The 25,489-nt window shown below is 38.8% G+C and overlaps 1 protein-coding gene across 1 annotated transcript in view; it reads left to right on the top strand.

The window, feature by feature from the left end:
* Positions 1 to 25,489, top strand: part of MCTP1 (multiple C2 and transmembrane domain containing 1) — a 177,847-nt gene that overhangs the window by 39,741 nt on the left and 112,617 nt on the right. The window contains 5 exon segments of the mRNA XM_019474378.1: positions 5,923 to 6,093; positions 7,624 to 7,728; positions 7,731 to 7,756; positions 19,942 to 20,128; positions 25,154 to 25,247. Of these exon segments, the coding sequence (XP_019329923.1) occupies positions 5,923 to 6,093; positions 7,624 to 7,728; positions 7,731 to 7,756; positions 19,942 to 20,128; positions 25,154 to 25,247 (583 nt within the window).

Here is a 25,489-nt window from a genome sequence, read left to right as displayed (position 1 = left end):
AGGGGCCCAAAACTGAACACAGTATTCGAGGTGTGGCCTCACCAGTGCTGAGTACAGGGGCACGATCACTTCCCTACTCCTGCTGGCCACACCATTTCTGATACAGGCCAGGATGCCATTGGCCTTCTTGGCCGCCTGGGCACACTGCCGGCTCATGTTCAGCCGGCTGTCGACCAGCACCCCCAGGTCCTTTTCCGCCAGGCAGCTTTCCAGCCACTCTTCCTCAAGCCTGTAGCGTTGCATGGGGTAAATCATCATCAGGAGACCCGTTGGCTTTCACATATTGCAACCACAGTTTCCAAGAGGCGTTGCTGGGAGGAAGACAAGGGTGAAGGTTAGGGTTGTACTGACGCAACCTCTGGCAGCTCTTGCCGGCACACCGTTGTCTTGTATAAATATTTCCACTCTTTTCCAGAAAATGCAAGTCATAGTGAGTGCATAATAGAGTCACAGCCTTCATCATATTACACCTGAGCTGGCTGCAGCAAGTGCACTTAAGTAGGATGCACAATTGTTGGATTTAGCAAACCACAAAAATGCATGAAATGCTGCAAATGTATCAGCTGTTACTACAAATATTGTAGTGTCACCACAAGATTGCTACTACAGTGACAATATCGAGTTGTTAGAGCAAACATCCTAAACCAGATTTAACATAGCACAGGGTATGTTACACGTAGAAAACACACAGGGTACAGGACAGTGTGAATTTCTCGACTACAGAAATTCAGATTAGCTTTACCTAGAATTAAAATATCCTAAAATGTAAAATATAGTTGATAATAAGTTAAGGTAAATGTTCTTTCATATTACAGTAATTCTCAGTAGTACTCCATTTATAAAACAAGCAAAACATTAAAAAGGAATCATCATGATCCCATTGAAGGCATTTTTGTAGCTCAGGGTCTACGTGTTGATGACTTCTGCAAAGTATTATGCTTTGTGTAGTTTCTAATAGGGGAAAAGCATTGTGAATGCATATGAGAGTCCCTTGTATAGCCCTTTTTCTATATGACTGTTCCGTGATTTTTTCATTGTGTGGACAAGGTATGTAGAAGTAGCAGCTGTATCTATTGACATTCTCAATCTTTATTTTAAATCTTTTATCCAAGCTATGCAAGCATCCTAGAAATTTGGGGAGAAGAATTCTGTTTACGTGAGTTTGCATCAGTCATTTAAAATGCTGGCTTTGATTCACTCCGCTGTATTTGTACATCTGCGCTCTGTTCAGCAGTGAAGAAGAGTGTCATTCTTTCCTACATTCTTTCATTATTTTCTTGATTGGTATTTTATTTAAAGCTTCCAAACCAAAGTAATTCTTTGGGTAGAGATGCCTTCGCAGGACACATGGCTGCATTATCTATTTGCTTTTTAAAACTTTAAAAAAAACCCCAGCCTTGTGGTAGGCACACTGTTTTGCTTCTGTCTATTGTTGAATTATTCTTGGACAATAGATTTTGCGTTCAAGGATGCAGAGGAGGAGGAGGAGTGTGTCCTAGTGGTGTGTGTAACAGGGAGGAGATACAGTAAAAGCAGAGTCTGTTTGCAGGGGCACAAGCGCATGCAAGTGCGAGAGGTGGTGCTTTGCAAGGCATGAGCACTGATCAGTGAAAAGGTGAGGTCAGGCTGGGGGAGGACAGATTGTGGGGTTTCTCCAACTCATTATGGGCTAGAGTTTCAGAGGTCACGTAGATACCCAAAGATAAATACTTACGGGATTTTCAAAAGTACTTACTAAGGCTTCTCTTCTTTTGACGAAAGTAACAATAAAGTTGTGACGATTAATACACTCATCAAGAAGATGGTCTCGATGAACCTGGGAACAACACCCAGATTCTGGCTAAGCCTACTTGGTTTGCCGCCCTGTAATGTTAACCAGTAACATGTGACCGTATGCAGAACATTCAGCCGTGCTGTAAGATCATCCTTCAGCTCTGCCATTGTATTTGGCTAACTATATTAATCATCTCTAATAGAGGATACAGTTCTGTTTCTGTGTCCAAAGATTTTCTGCTGTTGGCATCCCTAACCCTTCTGCTACCCCACGTTTAGACATAATAGGTGGAACATAAATAAAAGCTAATTTTATCATGTAAGAAAATATTGGGTTTGCTTACTGTTTATAGTAGAGGCATTAAAGTGGTATATGGATGTGAAAAGATAGAAGGTTTTCTTTCGCAGGCAGCTTTGACATGAAAGATTCCTTTTCAGAAGTCTAATTTTAATTTCCTTTTGGGAAAAGAGAGAGAGAAAGCTTCACAGTATGCAGGCTGCAACTTCTTTTTTTATTTTTTTTTTCCTTTTTTTTTGGTTTAGAACATGGCAGGTGGGAGTCTCCATGCCTGCTTATAAATGCACAAGAATATGAATAATAATCCCATGTTAATGATGGTTGGTTGTGGCCTGAGATCTTGACCTTGCTTCTTTCCAAATTGTGGCGTTACGTAGACAGTATGGCCAGTTTCAGATGGAATATTATGAAATATATAACTTTCCACCTATTCCCAGAGAAATTAAAAGCTGTGCAATTTTATCATGCTTTTGTCTGTGGCAGAAGAGTGAAGCCAGAATGCAAAATGCATTACCTGCTTTCTGAGGGAAATAAGTTATCTAAGAATTAGTCTCGAGAAATATTCCTTCCTAGGAGAAACTTGGAAAGATCCGTGCTCATTTCTTGGTTTTACTCTCACAGTTTCCCTCCTGACTTTGTAGCTAACTCACCGTGGGCTGGATTACAGAAGGTTGCTTCGATACCTAAAGATGTATCCAGAAATGATGTACCTGTCTCACACTGTGAAATTAACTTCGTAAGGGAAGAACTGTAAAATGTGAAATCGGTCTTATTTTCCCATTTTTTCATCTATTAGCTTTTTCTCAAATTTGACTTGAAATCTAAACATTCGTGTTTATGTATTTTCCTTCCTACAAGAAAGACTACATTAAATTAGAGATTATGTCAGTATCTGCACTTTCTGAGGATAAGGATGACTTTGGCTGGAAGGAAAGCGTGTTTTAGATGTTTGTTCAGATGCTGTTCAATCTCACTTGGAAACAAGAAAAATACCAGTTGGAAGTTATTCTTGCTGGAGAAGACCACATGGCCCGTGCCTCTCATGTCCAGGAAATCTCAGTAGCTTTAGCTCCAGCTAGCTGTACCCTGACTCTTTCAGTATGTCTCCCTTCTGCTGTTCCATGGATCTGCATGTTACCGATAAAGACAGGGAGAAAAGAGCACCGCCGTGGTCCAGATTCCCTACCTTGAGGAAGAAAGAGCCACAACCAGCCCACACCACTGTACTTTTAGCAGCCGGCTGCTTTTCTTCCAGCGGATTGAGATGTGGACTCTGCAGCTTCGCTATCGGTCAGCATGCCACTGGGCTCTGCCAGGCGCTTCGCGAGTCGCAGACTGAGAGATCTGGCTCTGACCCAAAAAGGGCTTTCCCCAGCAAAACGTTCCTGTTCTCAGGGTTCCTGCCTGACTCTTGTAAGCTCCTGTCTGACCCGTCTGTCAATTCACGCTCTGTGCGTGGTCATTTAGATCTCACCTTGCCACCTCGTGTGTAAATTACCTCCGTAGATGAAACTCCCTACTGGTCATAAAAAATCAGCATGTTTTATATGGTGGAAGCTGCTCTAATGCAGCAAATTATTTTAAGAGCCATTGAAAATACGGACTTTAGATCAAGTATACTCTCTAAAAGATTCACTGTCTCATTTGTGATTAGTGAAGTAGAGAGCGATGCAGTTGTGCTTAAGCTTTACTTTAAAAGAGTTGTAAATGCAAACTCAGTCTTACTTTCCATGATAATATCCTGGAAATCATTTGGATTCCCACTCAACTCTTAAAAAAACCCCAACAACTGTGTATTCTTTGCCAAAAGTAAGTCTCAGCTAACCACTGCTTCTAACCCAGTACGAAATACCTTCCTAAACGTGCCTTGTCTCCTCTTCTTTCTGTATCTCTCATCACATTATGTTCAGGGCAGAGTCAGTTTTAGTTATTTACTATTCAGTCTTTCTTTTGCTCTAGACCTTCTAAGAAACTGGAACAAGAAAAAAAAAATTACCACTTCTTCACAAGAGAAGTCTTTGGCAGTGTTGACTGTATACCCCCAATGAAGGGGTATTTGTGCTGAGAAAAAAATTATGAAGTTTAAGAATGTTCCCATGTTGTTACTGAAATCTCTTCTGGTAACTGAGGTTCCCACTTGTGCCCTAATTTTTGTAGAGTTTCTGCTTGCTGGTGTCCCACTGCTGCTTCATGTCACAGGTTAAGTTAAAGTTTATTCCACTTCTCAGCTGAAGTCCGCAGTTCCTTGTTTGCCTTTAGAGAAATAGTAAGTTTGTGAGAAGTTTCTCCGCAGTCAAATCATTCACTTCAGGAAGAGAAATCTTTAACAAATACAGTGAAATATTTTGGGAGTGACCATACTGCTTGGAATGAATAGCCATTAGAAAATATAAATACATGCCAATATGATGTCTGAAATACTGCTGAAAGCACGTTATTCAGATTTGCTCCAACCCCAGTGGCCCCAGTCCTCGTGTATAACACTTTTCTCTGGAGTCTGGTGAGTGCAGATTATAATCCAATGATTATACTCCAGTGTACTTCCTATAATCTTCTCTGGGTAATAAAGTAAAATTCCTGCCCTGGGCACTTGTATAGCTGTAACCATCCAGCTGTGTTTACCCTCTGAAAGACTCAAACCAAATTTGCACTGAAAACCTCTAACAGAGATACTGGAGGTGTGCGGGTGATGAAGCCAACCCTGCAACCCTCCATGTACGGAGGGTTGGTGAGCCCATAAAGCCTTTGTTGCTCAAACTACATTGCACAATAAAGAAAATGCGTATATTTGATATACGTACAGCTGAGTATCCATGCAGACTTGCTTTTTTTGATTCCTAGAAAGAATAACTTGTGAGTTTAAATATTGTTTAGGTATCTAGTGCTCTGCTTTTAGATAAGGTAACCTTGAACGAATACAATTTCAGAATAAAAGGGAAGGCCTTTGGCAACCTTGCTGCTCAGATGTACCTGAGACATGTTTGCCTACCTCAGCGTGCAAAGGTGATTTCCCAGTTCTGGAGCCACCTGGCAGTACCCTGTACCCCCTACAACTCAGCGCAAGCTGGAGCTGATCTTAAGTTACTCAAATTTATAACCCCCCGCTCTCCTGCCCCCAGTGGAGTTCAGTGATGAATGCTGTGGCCATCTGGTTTGTGTGGGTGCGTGTCTATTTTCTTTTAACCACCAAAGTCAGTGGCTGAGGGTTCACAGTCCACAAATTTCCGCACAGTTCTGATCAGAGGCTCTGCAACATCTCATTTTGAAACTCTTGAACTAATATGTTGGTATTTAATTCAGTTTTCCTTGCTATTTCTGAGAATACCACATCATTTTAGAGGCTGAGATAGTTGTCACGTGTGTGGGAGTTTATTGACTTCTTTTTCCTTGGTCTGTGTTTCTCATGGTGGCTTTATTTTATTTTAATGGAAGTTTCATTTTCTCACTGTTTTTTATGTTTATTTTTATGTTTGTTTGAGTTCATTCAATCATATGCTACTAATAGAAGAGAATTTGTAACATTTATATGTAATGTTGTTAGTTCTATCAGCAGAGGGAGAAGTGAAGCAGGAAAAAACACTTCTTTTTTTTTTGTTCTGAACATTTCCTTAAGTAGCATTTGTTCTGCTTGCTTCTGCAAAAGCAGCATTATATTACCTGTGTATTTGTCACTGTTTTGTTTCTCTCCAGGTAATTCTTTGTAATATTGTTTACGTATGTACTGTCAAATAACCTCAAAATGGCTTAAGATGGTTGTTTTACATTCATAGTTTTGTAAAATGGTACATTAAAATGCAGGGGAAATTTTTGGAATTGTTTTAACTAAATCTATGGTTTTTATTTCCCTAAAGTTTCAGACCCAGAGCTTACGTCTCTCTGACCTACACAGAAAATCTCAGCTATGGAGAGGGATAGTTAGTGTCACCTTAATAGAAGGTCGTGAACTCAAGGCGATGGATGCAAATGGACTAAGTGATCCTTACGTGAAGTTCCGGTTGGGGCATCAGAAGTATAAGAGCAAGGTAATTTTAGCCGTGACCTAAAATGTGCATTGGCTGTGTTTGAAAAGTTTTGTTCCTGTTTGGGTTTTTTCGGCTTGCATGACTATTTAAATAGCGACGGAGATTTACTGTTGTATTAATTAGCTGTCAGAGCACCTGGAGTTTTGTTTGGATGTTTCTTTTTATTTCATTATAAACAAAAATAATACTAGCTGGGGAAAAATGTAGCACTGAAAAATGCAGGGTGGCAGGGAGGCACACCTGATTTTCCATACAGACCATGTTGGCTTTTATTTCCTGTTACGGGTCATTCACGGCCGGGGAGAGATGCAGAGTGATTCTGACAAGTAGATGCCACCTTTGTGCCTTTCTGGCTTGATGCCGGTAGCCTCTTGCATCCTTTGTATGGTCTTATCCTTGAACCACATCATGCTTATATTCTCACTTTCCTCATTGTGTCCTTACAGCAAGCTTCATTGAAGTTTTGTGTATGTATGCGCTTAACAGGTAGAAGGGATTAATCGGGGAGAAAGTGGAGACTTGCTTGGCTTTCTTGCTATTATTTTTTATTTCCCTGATCCCTGTTGGTTTGAAAATTGCTGTTTATGGAAGATGCTGTGCCTGCCAACGACACACATGACCTTCCTCTCTCAATGGCCGTGACAGCCCATGTGGTTTTCACAGCCAGACGAAGGGCAAAGTGAGGAGGAGGCCAGGAGCCTTTCGGTGCCACATTTTCAGACCTCTGAGCCCACCTTAGGGCCTCTTAATCTGAAATTAGAAGAAATCAAATTTCATGCTTTTGTGACTTAAAAATTTTCATGGCATTTCTGCATTTTAATCCTCTCTGATTTTTCCATTTTTTCAAGCCAGTGGAACTGGTGGATGTAGAAAGTAGCGATTGCTTCATAGGGAAGGTACTAGGCAGTTTCCATTCTTGCTCAAGTACACGGACTGAAGTCCATTGAAGTTACTTCTTTTGTCAGAAGTAACTGGACTAAAATTAATTGAGAAAGCTGCTTTCATCTGAGTTGCAAAGGAAAGGAAGTAAAATACAGTTTTGAAAATAAAAAATAGTATTCCTTAAAAAGTAAACTGTGGTATCATCTTTCTCCCAATATTACTGCAGCTGGGGAAAGAAAACATGATAGAATTGTTTCTGTTTAAATACTTACAGTCACCATCTACTTGTCATTGCAGGTGCTTTGTTTTCCTTTAGGCTCAGACACATAACTTTGCAGGTAAATGCCGCTCAGGAGAGGGCATAATTATTCTCAGAAAAATGGATCCATTCCTAGGGTAAATCCTTTGTTCAGGAGGCTTTTGAAAGTGACAGGTTGCAGGATTTTGGAGGTTGCTGTTGTGTCAGAGGCATGAGAGAACTGGCCGGTAGTCTTCTCCAATTACTGTTTTTTAATTCTCACTGCTTAAAATACTCATGCTGCAAATAGAAGATCAACTTCCTGAACAGACTCTAAAGATCAAATTTTCAATTCAAGGAAGTGTATGCCTGCACAATGCAGTATGACTTTCTTTTTGCTCTCCTTTCAGATTGTGCCAAAAACTTTGAATCCTCAGTGGAGGGAGCAGTTTGACTTTCATCTCTATGAAGAACGAGGTGGAATTATTGATATTACCGTGTGGGACAAAGATGCTGGGGCAAAAAAGATTATTTTATTGGCAGGTTTGTGCAATTACAGCCTTCTTGTTCCCTGGGGATGAGAGGAGATGATTAAAATGAGCCTTGCCATTGAAACTATTTCTTATGACTGTTTGTTCTTGCTTTTTTTTTTTTTTAGAGGTAGGGGAGGATTTTTTACGAAGTGTCAGTACAGTTCACTGCATTGATGCAATTCTTTACTTTGATGGTGTAAAATAATTTTTATTGACCAGTAGGTGGCAGCTTCTACCAATTGATAGACTTAGGTTTTCCAAAATAAAAATCCCACATTTAGAGCGATAATCAAGATGCAGGAAGTTCCGTACGGCAACGTCTGGCCTGGAGGAAAAATAACTCTCCTGACTCATAATAGGCACATAACACCAAAATTATGTCCTTATTTTTGGTAAATGTTCGGTAAATGAAATGAAAGTCTTGAGGGACTACACACAGCTTTTGGGGCAAAGAAATAAGATCATTCACCTAATTCGTTTTCAGGAAAAGTGAATCTTTGGCACCTGTCTTAGAGTTCAAGAAATGGTATAAATGTGTGGTTATGCTTCTTGTTACTGCGTAGGAAGAAGAAAGATGCTAATGTTTTTTAACAATGGCATTAACTGTTAGCTAGTAGGGGAAAAAACTGTCTTGTGCTTACAGATACTGTACAAAGTCGGTGCTATTTTGAAAGCTCAGGTATTTGTTTACATCATACTTCAATTGATAGACATACGTTCGTAATAATAGTGATTATTATTAATCCTATATATTTGGATTGTTTGTTAGAATATTGGTTGTAGGTGCTTTCACTAGGACATTGATACCATTAACTAGAATTGCTTTTTTTGGTGGTTGAAATCAGGAATGGAAATCCAACAGACTGAGCCATGTACTTTTGATGTCAACATGGTTATGTTTCTACTAACTTTTTCCACCTCTCATTCCATTGAGGGTAATGGCTTTCTTTATCAAATCAGATCAGTTGGATAATATTCTGAATTTATTTCCTACGATATATTGTGGGAACTCAGAATACATACACAGTCTGTGGCAAGCATACAGCTTTAATACCGGACAAAACCACTTTTCAAAAGCGTACACAGTAGGATTTTATTTTAGATGATGAAACCCTATGCATGGGGTGATATGTTTATATTTGAAGTTTACATTGTTTGTTTTCCCTTGCTTAATTTCAGTTGGTGCGTATGGTAACAATAACTATTTTTCTGAAGTAACAATTATTTAGTCCTATGTCAACACATGACACACCTTGGGAAATTATTCCTATTTTCTGCTTAATGTTAACCTTCTTATCCAAAAGACGGTGAGATGCAGAGTTTTCACGTGTGATTTTTCAGAACGCTGTCATGAAAGCAGCACTTTACGTTGTTACTGTTACCAGTAATTATAAAGTCTTTTTAAGAGCATTGCATAAAATAAAAGACACCATTTTTGCTCCAAGGCACTTGAAACCTAAGTAAGAATGTGATAGAGAAATTAGAGAAGGAAAATTTGTAACTTCAGACACATGAGCTGCTTAGGTAGCTTTTCAGATACCTAAAAAAGTTGTACGTCTTAAGTGTGCATCTGTTTCTTCTTAGTAACTGCATGCTATTATGCAAGTAACAAATGATTTCCACATTTTATTTAGGCCAAAAAAATTCGGTAGGATGAGAAGTCTTCTCTCTAAGAAGAATGCTTGAAGTCTTTAGCATTTTTCAGTGGGAGAACCTTGTTTTGTTTTCTATCATTTTCCTAAATAGAGGTAATTCCTGTGTATACCAAAAAAGATGCTCCTTTGACAAAGCTAATCTGTAGTGCTTCTGCAGTATATAACTGATTTTAAGAAAATCAGTGGTATTTTTCCCGAAATCTTGCTGCTCTTGTTTTTTGTGACCTCTCTGCTGTCGGTGTATGTATAATCCTTCTTCAGTTTGTCCTTTCAGACGCTCTCATTTCACCTTCTGTTCATACCTTATCTCTGGATAATGCAACCTGCAAACAAATCCCTCTCCATGAAGGTTTCCATGAAAAACTTTGTCATTTGTCAAGCTCAATCTGAATACAAAAATAGGTCTTAATATTCCCCCTCCCTGATACTCTTTTCCAGTCACTGTGGATAAAAATCACTGACACCTGACAGCTCCACTTTACATCCACCTCTCTTCCCCAGTTTCTCCTTTCGAGGCTGCCTCTAAAAGCTGTAAATACTTTGGTACGGACACTATGGACTTGCTTGTATGTGTGCTCTGGATAATGCAACCTGCAAACAAATCCCTCTCCATGAAGGTTTCCATGAAAAACTTTGTCATTTGTCAAGCTCAATCTGAATACAAAAATAGGTCTTAATATTCCCCCTCCCTGATACTCTTTTCCAGTCACTGTGGATAAAAATCACTGACACCTGACAGCTCCACTTTACATCCACCTCTCTTCCCCAGTTTCTCCTTTCGAGGCTGCCTCTAAAAGCTGTAAATACTTTGGTACGGACACTATGGACTTGCTCTGTATGTGTGTGTGTGTGTGTGTGTTATGGTAAATGTATATTAATTTTGTAAAGCATGACTGAGTCGTGCTCCATGACTAAGGCTCTGTGGCTCTCAAGGCACATGTAATAAATTGAGTGTTTTGATTCAGGTTCCAGGAAAAGTGATAATGAGGTTGTGGGAGGGAAACAAAAGACTTTCCTGGTAGTATTCTAGCATTGCTCTGTGATGGAGAGTAATCCCTTTCATCTTATTGTGATCTTCCCACTTTCTTGAGTAATGCTCAAGCAGCAGCTGTTTTATTATATAGGAATATTTTTATTAAATGTAAATGAAAACAAGCATTTCTTGAAGATGTGCTCCCTGGCCAAAGTATGGTTAGGGAGAAGCCACGCTTGGTTGAAGAGATCCTTCTCACTGAGGGAAACAGCAGACCAAATTGAGAAAACAGAAGAAACAGTTTGTTTAAGGAGCAGTTCTCACCTCTCATCCACAGTGTTGGGGATTTTTTGTGTCCTCCATATTCATCTGCTTGCAGAGCACACGTCAAGGTCAGCAGAATTTCCCGTGCAAAACAGGGGTAATCGAGCTGCTTTGCCAGGGGATCTCTTTGAAGAGTGCCTTGGTTCACGGTTTCCAAAAACTGGTTCATGGTTTCCAAACTGAGCTGGCTGTGGGAGAGGTCCCTCCTGGAAAACAGCATGGGAAGCCCCCTTGGGTTGAAGTATTCTTTCTGTGCTGAACTCTGTAACTTGCAAATTTTATTCCAAAACAGAATGTTGTAACTTCTCCTGGAATGATACTCTGTCTCAGCTACACTTCAGTAAAATAAAAGAAGTTGGAAATCAGGAACATAGACTTCTGTGGGCCCTTTGTGTATCGTCATACTCAGTAGGCTGCAGCATGTTAAGGGCCAGGATGAAGTGGGGAATGTGACAAGGTGGCTGTGGCATGCCTGGAGGGCTTGGGTTTGCGATCCTTTTTTGAGGGCAGGAAGATGAAGGAAAGATGTTCAAGAAGGTTCTTGAACAAGAGATTCTGGCTTTGGGGCAGCATGACAGGAGGAGGATGGAGTAGAAGGGGTGGCTTGTAAGAGGGAGGAAGGTATTAAGAGGGTAAGAGTGACAGCATGGCATCCTAATTCAGAGAAGGAGAAAGATATGTCTGCCACAGAACTAGTGTAAAGCTCCGGTTTCTTCTTGGTACCCAGGCATGTTCAGCATGGCGGTTCCTGAAATCAGATGCTGGCTGATTGATTTCCATTCTTAACTTTGAGCGTTATGTGTTTCTAAAATTCATTTGAGTTTCAATTGTGTGCATTCTCCATGACGGTTTAAAGAATGTAGTACCTTGTGAACCTCCATCTTAGAATACCCTAAACAAACGAAATCCTAGAACCATTTCAATGTTTCTTTTGGGATTTCAAAAGCCTGGAAAAAGACCTCATACAAAAGCTTTGAGGAGAATATATTTCCAGTCATATGCTGATTTGTATGAGGAAACACTGGGCTTTACCAGAACTGAGTTCTGGCCATGCAGGAGATTAAACGCTGGCATTCTTCTGAATATCATTTAAAAAAAAAAATATTCCAGGACCAAAGATGTGAGGTCTAGAAGTTCTTTTTTTGGAAAGCACCAGCAGCTAAAGCCATAGGAGCAGCCTTCTTGCATTCAAATAAGCATGTGGACTTGCCTGAGCAGTATTAGTCATTGCTTCATCTGATAAGTAGAAATACATGTGTATATTGTTCAGTTTGAGTATATTTAATATTCACGTTTTTGCTATGAGTAAATCATTTCTCTACCGTATTGAGTCAATATACTCCTGTGATTAAAAACATATACTGCAGTAAGTTTATGTAGGTAACACTAAGTTCAAAATGAAGGTGAAAAGATTTTAATCTTCATGTAATTATTTAACTTTCTTATCATCTGCGTTTTTGAAGGCGATCCTGACTGTCACCTTTACGATAATCAGCTAATAAATCCTCATGATTGTTACACCTTTATGCATAGCAGTAATCTGAACAAATTGGCTGCTGACAGCTGCAATAAATTGCCAAGAATGAGTGCTGTCAGAGAACAAGTTGTTTCTGTGAACATACAGAATAAGTAAATCCCATGTCATGCAGTTTTATTCAGCTGAAGTTATTTGCAATCCAGTACAGCAGGATTTATAGTGTTATTTATTGGTATGAAAAATGCATGTTTATCTTTAAAATGACATTGACTTTTACTCATATTTTGTGTCAAGAAATTACTGTTGACTTCATCTATATCTATTTTCATCAGTATTTATAGATGCTACTATCTTTTTCCCATCTGATGCAAATTAAGAACAAAAGACCTTGTGTATAGTATATTCATTAAAGCTATGTATTAATTTTTTTTCTGTAGAAAACTGAAACGTCCCAAAATCTCTCTGAATATTGTCATGAAAATTCAAATCGATGTTCTCTGTGTGTGTGTGTGTATGGGTACGCACCATATAATGGATGTTATGAAATACACAAATTAAAATATTGAAAGTTAAGTATTTAGGTTTTCAACACCTAATCTGCTATGTCTTGTCTGTTTAGGTTTTTTAATAGTAATGAAGCCATAGAGGTTTTTTTGGATGCACATAAATACAAGCAGGATGCGACCTATGCCACTGCATTACTAATCTGAAAGCACAGGGATACACTACTCAAAGTTCTAAACTGAAGTGGGGTTTTTATGTAAAAAACTTATGTCTTTTTCAGTTTTTTTCCCACTGAAATTTATGTAATTTCATTATGGGACACTGAATGCTACCAGAGAGAACTGAGTGGTGGTGTAAAGCTGTGTATGGGTACTCCAACACGCATATAAAGTTGAGTGAAGGACACTAAATATGCTCCTGCTAACGTTTCTTCCCAGATTTTTTCTAGAGATGTTTTGGAGAGTGTGATTTATATTAAAGTACTGACAATTTTCTTTTTTAAATATTGTTGCCCAAGAAAGAGGTTTTGAATAGTAGGTGTGAAAGTCAGTGTTAATGTTGAAATTGATGAATCTTGACGTTTTCTCAGTTCTGCAAAACTCTACAGAGACAAAATGGGTTCCTCTGGAATTGTAAATAGTACTTTATTATTCTGGTCTTTCAAATATTTTTTTCACATGGTGGTTTGAAAATTTCTGCATGTTGAAGTAGCTTTGGAAGGATACATTATTTACAAAGTTCAAATATAATGGTCAATATGCTATTGTAATTTGAGTTTTGAACTGTGTGCGCATGTGAATTACACAGCAATTCTGTGCAAACACAGACAAGCACACAACCAACAGCCTGTGTGTATAATAGTTTGTTGATTATACATGATGACTGAAGTTAAATTATTGCAGATGAATTTCTGTATGTAAAATGAAGGTTTTGCCTGAAGCATTAAAATCTAAAAATGCTACTGGCAGGCCTGCCCTTGACAAATCCTGAGATGTGCTGAGCCGTCTCCATTTCTGATTGTTGTCAGAGGGAGTTAGATGTAAATACTGCATCTCAAATTTTGGCCTTCAGGTATTCCGCACCTTATTTATTACTATCTCTGCACATTTTAGTTTCTTCTATTAATGCAGAGGCACTGCTGTTCTGCTAGAAAGCCAAAAAAGGTCCAGTTTTGGCTTACAAATCTTCAGTAACTTTCTCTTACCAGATATTTTATTATTTACAACTCTTACTGACGGTTGTTGTTGTCACGTACTGTTGCAAAATTGATAGTATTCCCCAATGTATTCTGAAATACAGAATGCTGCACGCAAGCTGGATTATGTTTACGGATCCTTCTTCTGACCCTCTGTCTCCCGCATATGGAAATGTACTCCACTACATGAAGTGAGAGTGGCAACATAAGAGGAAGGGAGAAGGAAAAGTGGAATGGCTGCCTAGATATGAGGAGCACGACAGTAAGTGTAAAAAGTGGTTAGGGGTGTAGACAGGGGTTTGCGAGGATTTCTGGAAGGCGCAGATTGGAGCTGTGTGAAAGCTCTTGCAAAGTTGCTCGGACCAGCTAGTGAGGGGAGAACCGTGTAGGAAGACATAATGTTCATCAAGGCAATAGACTGGTTTAGCAGAAGAAAGTGTGAATTTTGCGGCAAAGAAATTGCACTGGTGACAGCACTAACAGTGTGTGTCTGTAGTGTATGGCTGTGCCACAGGGGCAACGTAGGAAGTACCACATCGTAAAACATCTGCAAATACTTTTTTTCTGTCTATGCAACTTCAGAAGTAAATCTGTAGTTTTGTTGTGAAGAGCTATGCTTAGGAAAGTGTTAATCGGTCGTTTCAAAATCCATCAACAGGATTTTGTGGCATGGACCGTATTTCTTTTAGCAAGCAATAAACACTTGTCTGTATTCAGATATTGCTCAGTGACAAGTGAGATTGTCCTGTATTTCATGCGGCTCTCATATTTCCGTTACCAAGACTGACTCACCCCAAATTGCAGGGCTCTCTCCTGCTTTCCACGTGTTGCTGCGTGGCACCTGACAGCACCCTTTCCCAGGTCCTGCTGAGCTCTGCAGCGAGGCAGCGCACTCCCAGCTTCCCGGGGTTCCTCTCCAGCTTCCTGAGCTCGCCACCACACTCCCCCTCAGTCAATGTCCTATTTAGCTGAGTTACAGTCTCCAACTCCTTTGGGAGCTTTCCTGGTTTTCAGTCTATCACCTCTATCCACCACCTACCACAAGCATCGTGTGGGGTCTGTCATTTTATTTCTTTCTCATTATCTTTACACTCAAAAATGCCATGCTCTCGTTCTGCCAAGAACTTCACGTTACTGCAGTCCTGTCTTTTTCAGCCGTGTCATTTTCTGTCAGTGCTTTGCAGAATTTCCCCTCTCCATTTGTTTCTTGGTTTTACTGGAACATTGTACTTTGCTGATAAAGGATACGGAGTCTCACAAATTGTAGCAGTTCATGCCTCGCTGCTTCTGATGTGTGTCCAGCTCAGTTCTAATTGCAGAATCGCACAGTTTCCTCTCGTTGGCATCCTTTGGAGCAGCATAGACCTGGATCACAGTGGAGTTAAAAGGCTGTCTTCCTGAACAAGTCATGATGATAATTAAGTTGCCTGGGTTGTAGCCAAGTGGTGCTTTTCTGTCCCTATCACTTAGGATTGTGCCAATTCCTCTTTTATGCTTTATTTTGTCATGTGAGAAAATGATCTCGCTATCTGCTGTCTCTCCCTTGCCTGGCCACCTGGCTTTTAAGAGGCCTTCTATGTCATGTCGCTACCTTTGTAATTCATTCATTAGCAAGGATATTTCACCAGGGTGCCAACGCGGTCTTACATTCCAGGTTCTGTTAGAACTAGAGAGGGGAGGTGATTTTTACCTCTTAGACATGTTGATAATAAAATACTACATATAGTTCTGGCTTCCGCACTTTAAAAAGGATGCAGGAGAATTTCACTGGATCAGAAAAGTTACAAAAAGTCATTTGAGGGCTGTAGGAGATGTGTTCCAAGGAAATGTATAGGGAGCTGAAGGTGTTTAGCATATCAAAAGGAAGATCAAGAAGAGATACGATTATGGTATATGAGTACCTTCACTAGAAGAAAATGCAGGGCACTAAAGGCTTTTTCAACCGAGTAAAGAAAGGCATAAAAAGAACCAAAGGCCAGATATATTCAAATTAAAAATAAATCAGAAAGGTATTTCTAACAGTTTGGGCGATTAGCACACTGAACACAGTTTCAGAGAAGTGGTGAATTCCCCTTGAATCTTCAAATCTTCCTCCGTGGGAGCTGTACCCTGTTTCTGCAGCGACTTATCTGTGATACTTTGGCACGTGAGCTTGAGGCACTTGCGTGGTTTTTCTCCCTTCTGATCTCTCAAGCCCTGAAAATGCAGATCCACCCGGTGCCTGATAACGTTCACGTGCAGAGCTGATTTGGGGGGACGTGCCTCCGTGCCTCTTCCTGAGGGGTCAGCCAGCCAAGGGGATCGTTCCAGTGCCCCTGCCCACCACTTTTAATGCTGACACAGGTGTGCACTGAAGGGACCATACAGCGTGGAGCAGCGGAGTAATGCAAAATACCTAAACTGCCCTAAAAACTGAAATTCCCTGAAATGTGATTTATAGCCATGCTTGAAAATCTGTCTATGGAGTTAATGGCTTTTTTTGCCATAATTCTTCAGGCTGACCTCTTCACAGGTGGAGAACTTTTTCTTTTAGCAGCAGCATGTAAATAGTAATTCCATAAGAAACTGAGTTGTCCAAAATTACTATTATCTCCTGCTTCCAATGTGACAGCTGCTGGTCATATGCAACTTACGGCGTTCTCAAAATGGCTGTAATTTTTCATGGTCCTCAATTTGAGAATGCAAGACAAAAATTTCTACCACCACGATGCTCATTCTGCACCACTTTCTGGTAGCATTCAAGTTCACCTTCATCCTCAAAGCATCTTTGTTCTCCGTGGAAACAGTTGTAGGTGACAAATGTCTTTTAAGAGAACATCTTAACTGATGTAAAAGTCAGCATTGCTAAAGCTTTAAAGCTTGGAATACTTGTATATACTCTCAGTACAATGTAAAGGGGCATTGTCAACTTGAACTTTCCAAAGCTATTTATCTTTAGAAGTATTTTGTTCACTTCAGTGCTTGTAAGGAAATCTAATCCAAAAAGGAGTTTTGTGGGTTTCCTACTGATGTCTGTAAAGGTTATTCTAGGATAGGGTTAGTGCTTAGGTAATGCCTTAATAAAACCAGGCTTCCTTCACTGTTCTGGTCCCATGCAAAGATCTGGTGAGGGCAAAGTAGGTCTAACAAAAAATGGTTTAACTTTTTGCAGGAAAATTTGGTGTGAGAGCAAAAAAAGTTGATTCTTTTTTTAAGAAAAACTCAACTATTAATGGAAAAAAAATTGTCTGTCTGTAAATTGGAAAGTCTCGTCTTTCGACTGAAGTGCACGTGCCGCCGATGCGCTCACCTCACGCTGAATGCTCCTCGAGCCTCGACACCTTCGAGTTAGACACATGCGAGCTGCACCTCCTGCGAGGCCAGAGGAGGGGACCTGGCGCAGAGTGAGAAATGTGCTTTCACCCGGCCGTGTACGCACAGAGACGCTCTTAACCTGGATTTCCATAAAGTGCAACGCTGACACTCCTTAATGGAATAACCCTAGTTTTTTATCAAATTATCTGAGGGCCCTTCAGAGGATATTTCTCCTGTAAAATGGTTAAGGCTTTCACTGGAAAAAGCTTCCAGATCACTCCCTACCCTTTGTATGATTTTAGGAAATAACAAGCTGGTGACAGGCTGTTTATGGAGATCTATCAAGCAGACAATAGAGACGTATTTCTCAGGTAATCTGTTCTGGATGTGGTGCTATTAGGAATATTTTATGGCTGCAGGAAGGGTGCATGGGTAAAACCGAATTGTCAGTTGCTTCTTTTAGCCTCAATAAAAAATAGCATGGACTACTAATGTTGCAAAAGTGCTGTAACTTCAAGAATTGGAGAACTTGGAGCTTGTAGCTCTCCTGTAAACCCTGTAATTTTACAGTCATTGCAGTCTTCTGATGGATGTAGGGGTTTTTTGTTCTAGTGGGGGTAGCTTTTGTTGCCTATTTTTGAGTGAGGGGTGGATTATTTCTGCATTTACCTGTATCATAATGACTTTCTGATGCTTTTACTGACTTTACGAGAGTTTAGACTGGTTCTTTCAATGATGATTGGCTAAAGTCGCAATATTGTTGCAGAGACGTATTTTTGAGGGGTATCTGTTTTGAAATAATTTATCAAAGAATATTTAACACCAGGGGCATCTTAACCTACTCCAGCTTTGAACGCTTGATTACAATATTTGTTATCTTGAGGAGGGCTTTATACTCCTCACTGCAGCCTAAATAAAAATTTGACATCCTATGTACCTGTATGAAACTTGTATTGACCATCAGCCTGCACTGACAGCAACAGCTTTAGTCTTTCCTTACTGTTGTTATTTTCATTCCTCGCTCCTTATCATCCAAAGCGTTCAAAATAAAAGGTAAACATTTAGCTCAGAATGCTATGTCAGTTTTTTTTCATTGTATAATAATTGAACCTTGTTACTGTATGAGCTTTGCAGTAGTTTAATTTTGACAGCTGCACAACAGACAGTAAATGTTTAAAAAAAAAATTAAAAGGAAATTTTCCTGTAGCAAATCTAATCTGCCTGTGATAGCACAGTGCCCATTTTATGAGGCCGCATTTATTCTCATAATTGGCTATTTCCTGTCCTTAAATGCCTATTTATTCATGTCTGCCACCTTTTTCTCAGTTTATTGGCCCTGCGGTCACCACATTATCTTTCTCTTCAAAATCAATTGACATTTTATGAAAAGAGTTTGCTAGATGTTTAGTTTAGTGAGAGTGGCACACAGAACATGTGCTTGTCACATTAAATAATCGCTATTAAAAGTAGAGTATTCAGTGGCTTAATGATATATAAAATATATTCATTTACTTTATTTCAATATTGTTATTATTTTTATGTAGAGTAATGAATTGGCAAAACATTACTGGGGGATGCTATAAGTAGAAGTATTCCAAATAGTGGTTTTTCAGAGAAATTCCTGTGCAGTGCAAGCCGACATTACATTTGACACAGGCATTGAATTTCTAGACATGCTCAGAGTTGCAATCTAGGAAAGTTGAAACTTGTGAATTATACAAATTAAAATATTAAGACTTCTAAGCTGTGGACAGACTATTTACTAGGCCTAAGGTATTCTTGTTTTAATTAAAAGCTTATGGTCAGCTTTTTGTTAGCAGTGATACTGTTTTTCCTTCCATGCCATACCTTTTATTTTTAAAGATGTTCTAAAGCTATTTCTGCTGGCTGGCACGTATGGAGCCATTCTTCATTAGTTCAGTGTATGGTACAGCCAGGGTTATTCAGAAAGGGATCAAGCAGCGTGGATTGGCTTCAGCCACTCTGCGCAGTTATAAGCAGTCCCTGCTCATTACAACGTGAGACATCTTCTTATATAGAGGCTGCAGCATCGAATTTTATCCTGGATGCCTGCATGAAGCTTTGACCCTGAGCCACACACAGCTTACTGCAAGAGAGCTGAGCCTTTTGGGTGGTGCTCAAGTCAGGTTTTTCTATGCTCAGTCATGTTAACTCCATCACAATTGAGTCCACACAGATTTATTCTTTTTTGAGAGAGGATTTTTACTGTTGTTAGATGAATGGTATCAAAAACGTTCACATCAAAAAGTACGTTTTGTGTTTATACAAGAGGCGTAATTAAAAAGTGCAATTTGCATCTGAAGCTGGGTCTTCAGCGTTCTCGTTGACTGCGTTTGAGTAAGCTGTATTAGCTAACCTTGTTTCTAGTGTCTGTACGTTCTTTTTAATATTTATTATTCATATGCATAACAGGTCGAGCTTCAAAATTAAAAAGTGCAATTTGCATCTGAAGCTGGGTCTTCAGCGTTCTCGTTGACTGCGTTTGAGTAAGCTGTATTAGCTAACCTTGTTTCTAGTGTCTGTACGTTCATTTTAATATTTATTATTCATATGCATAACAGGTCGTAGCTTCAAAAAAAAAAAAACAAAAAACAAGCGAGCAGCACGGGTTGAAGCTGAAGAGAAATCCTTCCAGAAGCTGGGAAGGAATTTCTACTGATGTGGTTTTTTGTCCAGCTGAATGCAAGTAAGCCAATGTGCTCTTGTTTGATGTGAAGAGAACCACATGCTGATGGAGAATGTTCGTTTCTAGGTGCCAGGTTGACCTCTCAACCCTGAGTAAAGAACAAACCCACAAGTTGGAGATGCCGCTGGAGGAGGGAGAGGGATGCCTGGTGTTGCTGGTCACCCTCACAGCCTCAGCTGCAGTCACTATCTCTGACCTCTCCGTCAACTCCCTGGAGGACCAGAAGGAGCGAGAGGAGATACTGAAGAGATATGTATGGAGTTCTTCTCTTTTGCCCTTTGTTTGCAAAATGTTTGCTTATATAAATAATAAGTATCGGGGGGGGATATCTAAATACATCCCTTACATCCTTATCACGCTCAGCCAATGACAATCATTTAAACTACTTACTAATATTATCACGGCTGGTACAGGTAACGTCAAGAATGCTATAAATCCTCTTTATACAATAAGGTATTTTTTACACAGTAATTCAGCTATTTGATATGATCATGTGACATAAAGAAGTTAATTTTACTGCCTTGCAGATAATTTTTACCAAGCACAAAAAAACTAAGGGGTCACTCAGTGACTGTACAGTTTCTAGTGAGTGTTTATGCCAAATGGTTTGAGGTGCCAATAGTTTTCGGCTTTTTTCTGAGCATCTACTAAATGGCAAGAAAACTTATTTTTTGTCTGCCCATTAGAGGCTGGAGCAGTATTTTGCATCATCAAAGTAATTGTTTTAAACAATATTTCCATTTCAAAATATTCTGAAGCAAATTATTTTCATTTCCCAGCATCCTCACAACACAGAATCTGTGTAGTTTTATCAAAGCAACAGAGAGGGGAGCTCTTACTCCAGCATTTGCTAATACCTAAATCACTAAAAGTAACTGTCTCACTACACACGGAGAAAGAAAAAAATAAAAAGCTATTTCCACTTAAAATTACAAAGCTTTTATTGTACAATGCTGCCAGGTGTTTAGAAAGGCTTCTCTAGACACTCAGCCATTAAACCAAGCTCTGACTAACAAAGAGCCGCTTAATTTTTTTTAGATTTTAAAATATTCCTATTCCATGACTGACATCCTTTCAATAACTGAATTTAATAAAGATGTACCTTATCAGGCTGTGCAGATAACATGAAGTGCTAGTACTAATGCTGTACAATATTCTTCAAACAGATTAGCAGGATGTGCGCTTCAGCAAATTTATTCTGGCTATCTCCACTGAATCAGCTGTCTGCTAATGCTTGTACAACTCATACACCAATAGCGTTATCATAAACACAGTTTAATAGAGGTGACTTAGTGAGGCTAAACATAATATTCCTAAACCAACTGAGAGCTAAGGTATTGTGCACCATCTTTGAAAAATAGTTACAATTAAGAGAGTTATTGCACATTTTGGAATCCACCAAGGCAGTCTGTGGTTCTTAGAATAGATCTTTATAAATATAATAAATTTCTGATGGATAGGTTTTTGAGGTGACATACTTCTTGCTACCAAGTGCAACAATACCGTATTTCTGTGGATTATTGTGTGTGATGTTATGGCAGTCAAGTGATATTTATGGTTTTGATAATTTAGTAGCAGTATAGAAACATGTTACAAGCGTGTATTAACCATTTTTCCTAAATTCTCAATTTTTTGTCCCCAGTGTAAAGCATAATTATGTGGTGTAAGATTGATTTATTTATTTCTGTTTCTTACATATTCATGGATATGTGTCTTTTCTTTTCTTTACATTACTGTATGCATTTGAAAACATTTATATTTTTGGAAGATGTTCATATTGCAGAGGCATGAATTTCTCGTTACGTGTTTTTGAAAATTGTAGCATCAATATACCTTTTTGATAAATTTTACTGTTTTTATTAAAATGACCCGTGCACAGCAGCAGAAAGAAATTACAAGGATTAACGAAATTCAAATAGCTTATTTTCACTGATGTTTGATTTGTCTTTGGTATTCATATCTGTACTTCAGAACCGATACAAAGAAAGAGTATGCAATTAGCAAGATATACTGTTCCCCATTGAGTGGCTGGGTTTTGGGGGTTATTTTTCATCCTCTTGAAAAATCTAGCGTCCATTTGAGAAATGTATTTTGCACCCTTTCTGCAGCCAAAAACAGTTAATGAGCTGACCTTGCCATCAGATCAAATAGCCTTGGAAAATGACTCTATTACTGTCATTTAACCATTTGTAGCTGAACATCAGAGCCTTACAAATTAAACAGGCATTACTGTTTGAACCATTATTTTACCACAATTGTCTGAAAAGATTAATTCCTTTTGGGGTGAGGAGGGGGGCGCATTAATGGGTACAGACCAAGAGAGATTGTATGACCTTTTCAGAACGGGTGTGCTGAACCCACGGTCCCCCTTGTCACAGTTTAAAAACCAGAGGAGCTAGTTTAGAGAAGAAGTTGTTAGCATTCCATTTTTATTATGACATTTCACAGTCATCCGATTTAATGTCCCTTGACCAGATTGTCCACCGTGAGACGATGGGCTTGAAATGTTATTTAGAGCATTGATAAAAGGTGAGCAGTTCTAAGATGACAGCGAGTCATAAGGCTGGTGGTGTGACATTAATTTTCTCCATAACAGAGATGGAATAAGACGTCATGGTGACAAGCTGTCAATCAGTACTGGCCCCTCAGTGTATCTCGATGCCATAGGATGGGGTATTGCTTCTCCCATAATAGAGCTGAACTGAGATGCTCTCCCTGACAGCTGCTGCAGCCATACAGAAAATATATTATACAGCCTTTCATTAAAAAAATAAAGAGGACTCATATCCAGAGCATTTCAATCTTTTCCCATCTATTGAGGGCTGAAAAGATTCACAGCAAATCACGGACTCCTCTGCTATGGAAATTTCAGGCTTCAGAAACTGTGCGGGTTTTGAGGCCTTCAACAATAATCATAAATAAGAAGACAGAATATCATCTGATAAATCATTACTTAAAGTTATGTATTTAAAGTAAGGTATTAAAGTCATTTGCTTCTCCCAGAGTCTCTGCCATGGCATTGTATACATTTTCAGCAGTCTCCGCAGTCACGATGTGCAGTAAATTAATCTAAGCCAGCTGACTTGCTGGAACTAAAAGTTCAAAAATAATTATTCTTCGGGATGCTAACAAAGGTAGCACAGTGAAATACAGCACTGGTGCCTTTTTGCAGAATGAGCTTAGCAGGATGAAATTTGGAAAAAGGGGACTGTACGGCATTGCAGGAAGGGGGGCAGTCGCTTGGCTTGCTCTGTGTTGGGTTTTTGCTTTGTTTTCTTTCTGCACCTTGGTGTCTGTTTCCGTCATTTGGAAACTTGGGTAAAATGTGGAAACATTTGTGCAAATCCTTTCACTTTCATCATGGTATTAGAGCAGAATTATCTCTGTTGTGGTACCAGTTCTGATAAGAAGCTTCCAAACCTTGATCGTTACTGTAATAAATGAGGGATGGTGCCAACACGCTTTTGCGTTGTGACGGTGCTGTCTGTAACACCGTCTCTGCCACCCTCAGCTTGTAAGAACATAAGCAGGGGGGTGAGTGTGTGCTGATTAAAGTTGACCATCAGTATTTTTAAGCCGTATTTCTGATGATGAACATATTAAAAATGATAAAAAATTATTAACTGTTGCCCTGTGTAACACGCATGCGTTTATTCCTATGTATGCAGCATGTAGGGTACTGCACTGAACGGGATTCCTCAGTTCAGCATGCCAAGGCCAAACCTTCACTGTAAACAGTGAATGGTCAGCTGGGGCTTGTGAAATTAATATCAGTGTGATTTAACTGTTAGAATTGTCTTATTAATAAAAAGACAGGGATGCATAGTACGTGTCTAAAATTTTAATGGATAGGTTATCTATGCATAAACATACTGTAGTTTTTGCAAGCTGACATTTAATATTTCATTTAAGCAGCACCTGTGGTTTTCAGATCAGTGATGTTATTTATTCTGGTTTTCTATAACAGTCGATTTTGCCTTCATAATACATTAAAGAATTGTTGACTTGGTGTTTTACCTGATGTTTGCGTTTCCTAGAAATCTGGACATTATCATAAGCAGTCGAAAAGGTTTCACCTGCACTACATTAAAATTTTAGAAAAGGTCACAGGCATTAAATGCATTAGTCCAGATTTTAAAATACTTCAAAATAAAGGTATGTGCTAGTATTTATGAACAAGACTTGCAAAACCAACCAAAATTTAGGCCACATATATATATATGATTTTAAATGGATTTGAAAATCTAATTTTAGTCTCCTCTTTTGGAGTTCCTCCCCTAGGTTATCTAAAAACTGAATGATAATGCTATAATGAATGTTATTAATTGATTGCAGATTCAAAGTTGCATTCGATACTCTATCGTTTGAAATTCTGCAACTTTTAAATTACATTCGAAGTTAGGACTTGAGAATTTTAGTATATTACACCTAACTGGTGCAATACTCCCAGTTTGTTGCTTTTAGTTATTTGAAAAAAGTGCAGCAACAGAACACCCTTTCCAAGCAGCTTTCTAAAACTATGTTGGATGAATAAATGCAACTGTTAGTCTACTCTTTAATTCTTTTTTCCTCTTTTTATTTTATGTATATACTGCAGAAATTTATGTTAAATAATGATTTATAGTAAGAGCTTTCTGCCATGGAATTGGAACCATCTTTTAATTCTTTTTTTTTTGATCTTTTTTGCACATGATCATGAATTATTGCACATGATTAAAATTATTAAGTTGCTATAATCCTCTTTTGATTGTTTTTGCTCATGTTATTTGCAAGCTATTTGCAAGCTTATATATGCATACATGCTATATGCAAGCTTGCGTATAATGGTCAACTACAACAAAAACAATATTGGCCCTAAGTCACTGTTCAAAATATTATTGGAGCCATCAAAGGGAAAATCTGAACATAGATCTCACAAAAGTATTCAGGGAGAGGAAGTGTTTTATTGTTTGTATTAATTTTTTAATACACTGCTATCATTTAAAAGTTTGATGGACAGTGGTTCATGTAATATTAGGGGATTAATTCAGTAGAATTAGTGTTATATTTAATCATTCATATTCTAATTTTTCCTTTGCATTTTTCATTGGTAAGTTAAAGTTGCAAAATACTGTAAGAAACACTGACAACTGTACATTCTTCGTAAAATAATATTTAAAAGTATGAGTACGTTAGAATTACACTGACTTATATCTGGGTTAGGGAGGAGACTATTCATATTGCTTTTGGTTTGTCTTTTTTGCAATTCAGAATTCCTTTTCTTTATATTATTTTTTAGAGTCCAACGATGATGTTCCATAACATGAAGGATGTGGGATTTCTTCAGGTGAAGGTCATCAGGGCAGAAGCATTGATGGCAGCTGATGTCACAGGCAAGGATTCATTTAGCTTCTGTGACAGTAAATCCCGTAGTAAGACTGGGCCTTTTTAGAAGTGAAAAAAAAATGTTTAAAACAGAAGTTTATCTAAAGTTTATTGTCTGTTTGTGCAGTCTCACCTTCTGCTCATTAAGGAAAAAATCTGCAGACAAACAAACAAAACTTTTGTAAGCAAGGCAGTAAGTCATTCTAATGTAGGTTATTTCTCAGAATGGTGAAATACACATTTTTCTGCA

Source organism: Aptenodytes forsteri, unplaced genomic scaffold, assembly GCF_000699145.1.
Source record: "Aptenodytes forsteri isolate BGI_AS27 unplaced genomic scaffold, ASM69914v1 Scaffold41, whole genome shotgun sequence".
Classification (NCBI taxonomy): domain Eukaryota; kingdom Metazoa; phylum Chordata; class Aves; order Sphenisciformes; family Spheniscidae; genus Aptenodytes; species Aptenodytes forsteri.
The sequence above is the reverse complement of the archived record's forward strand: the minus strand, read 5'-3'. Positions and strand labels throughout refer to the sequence as shown.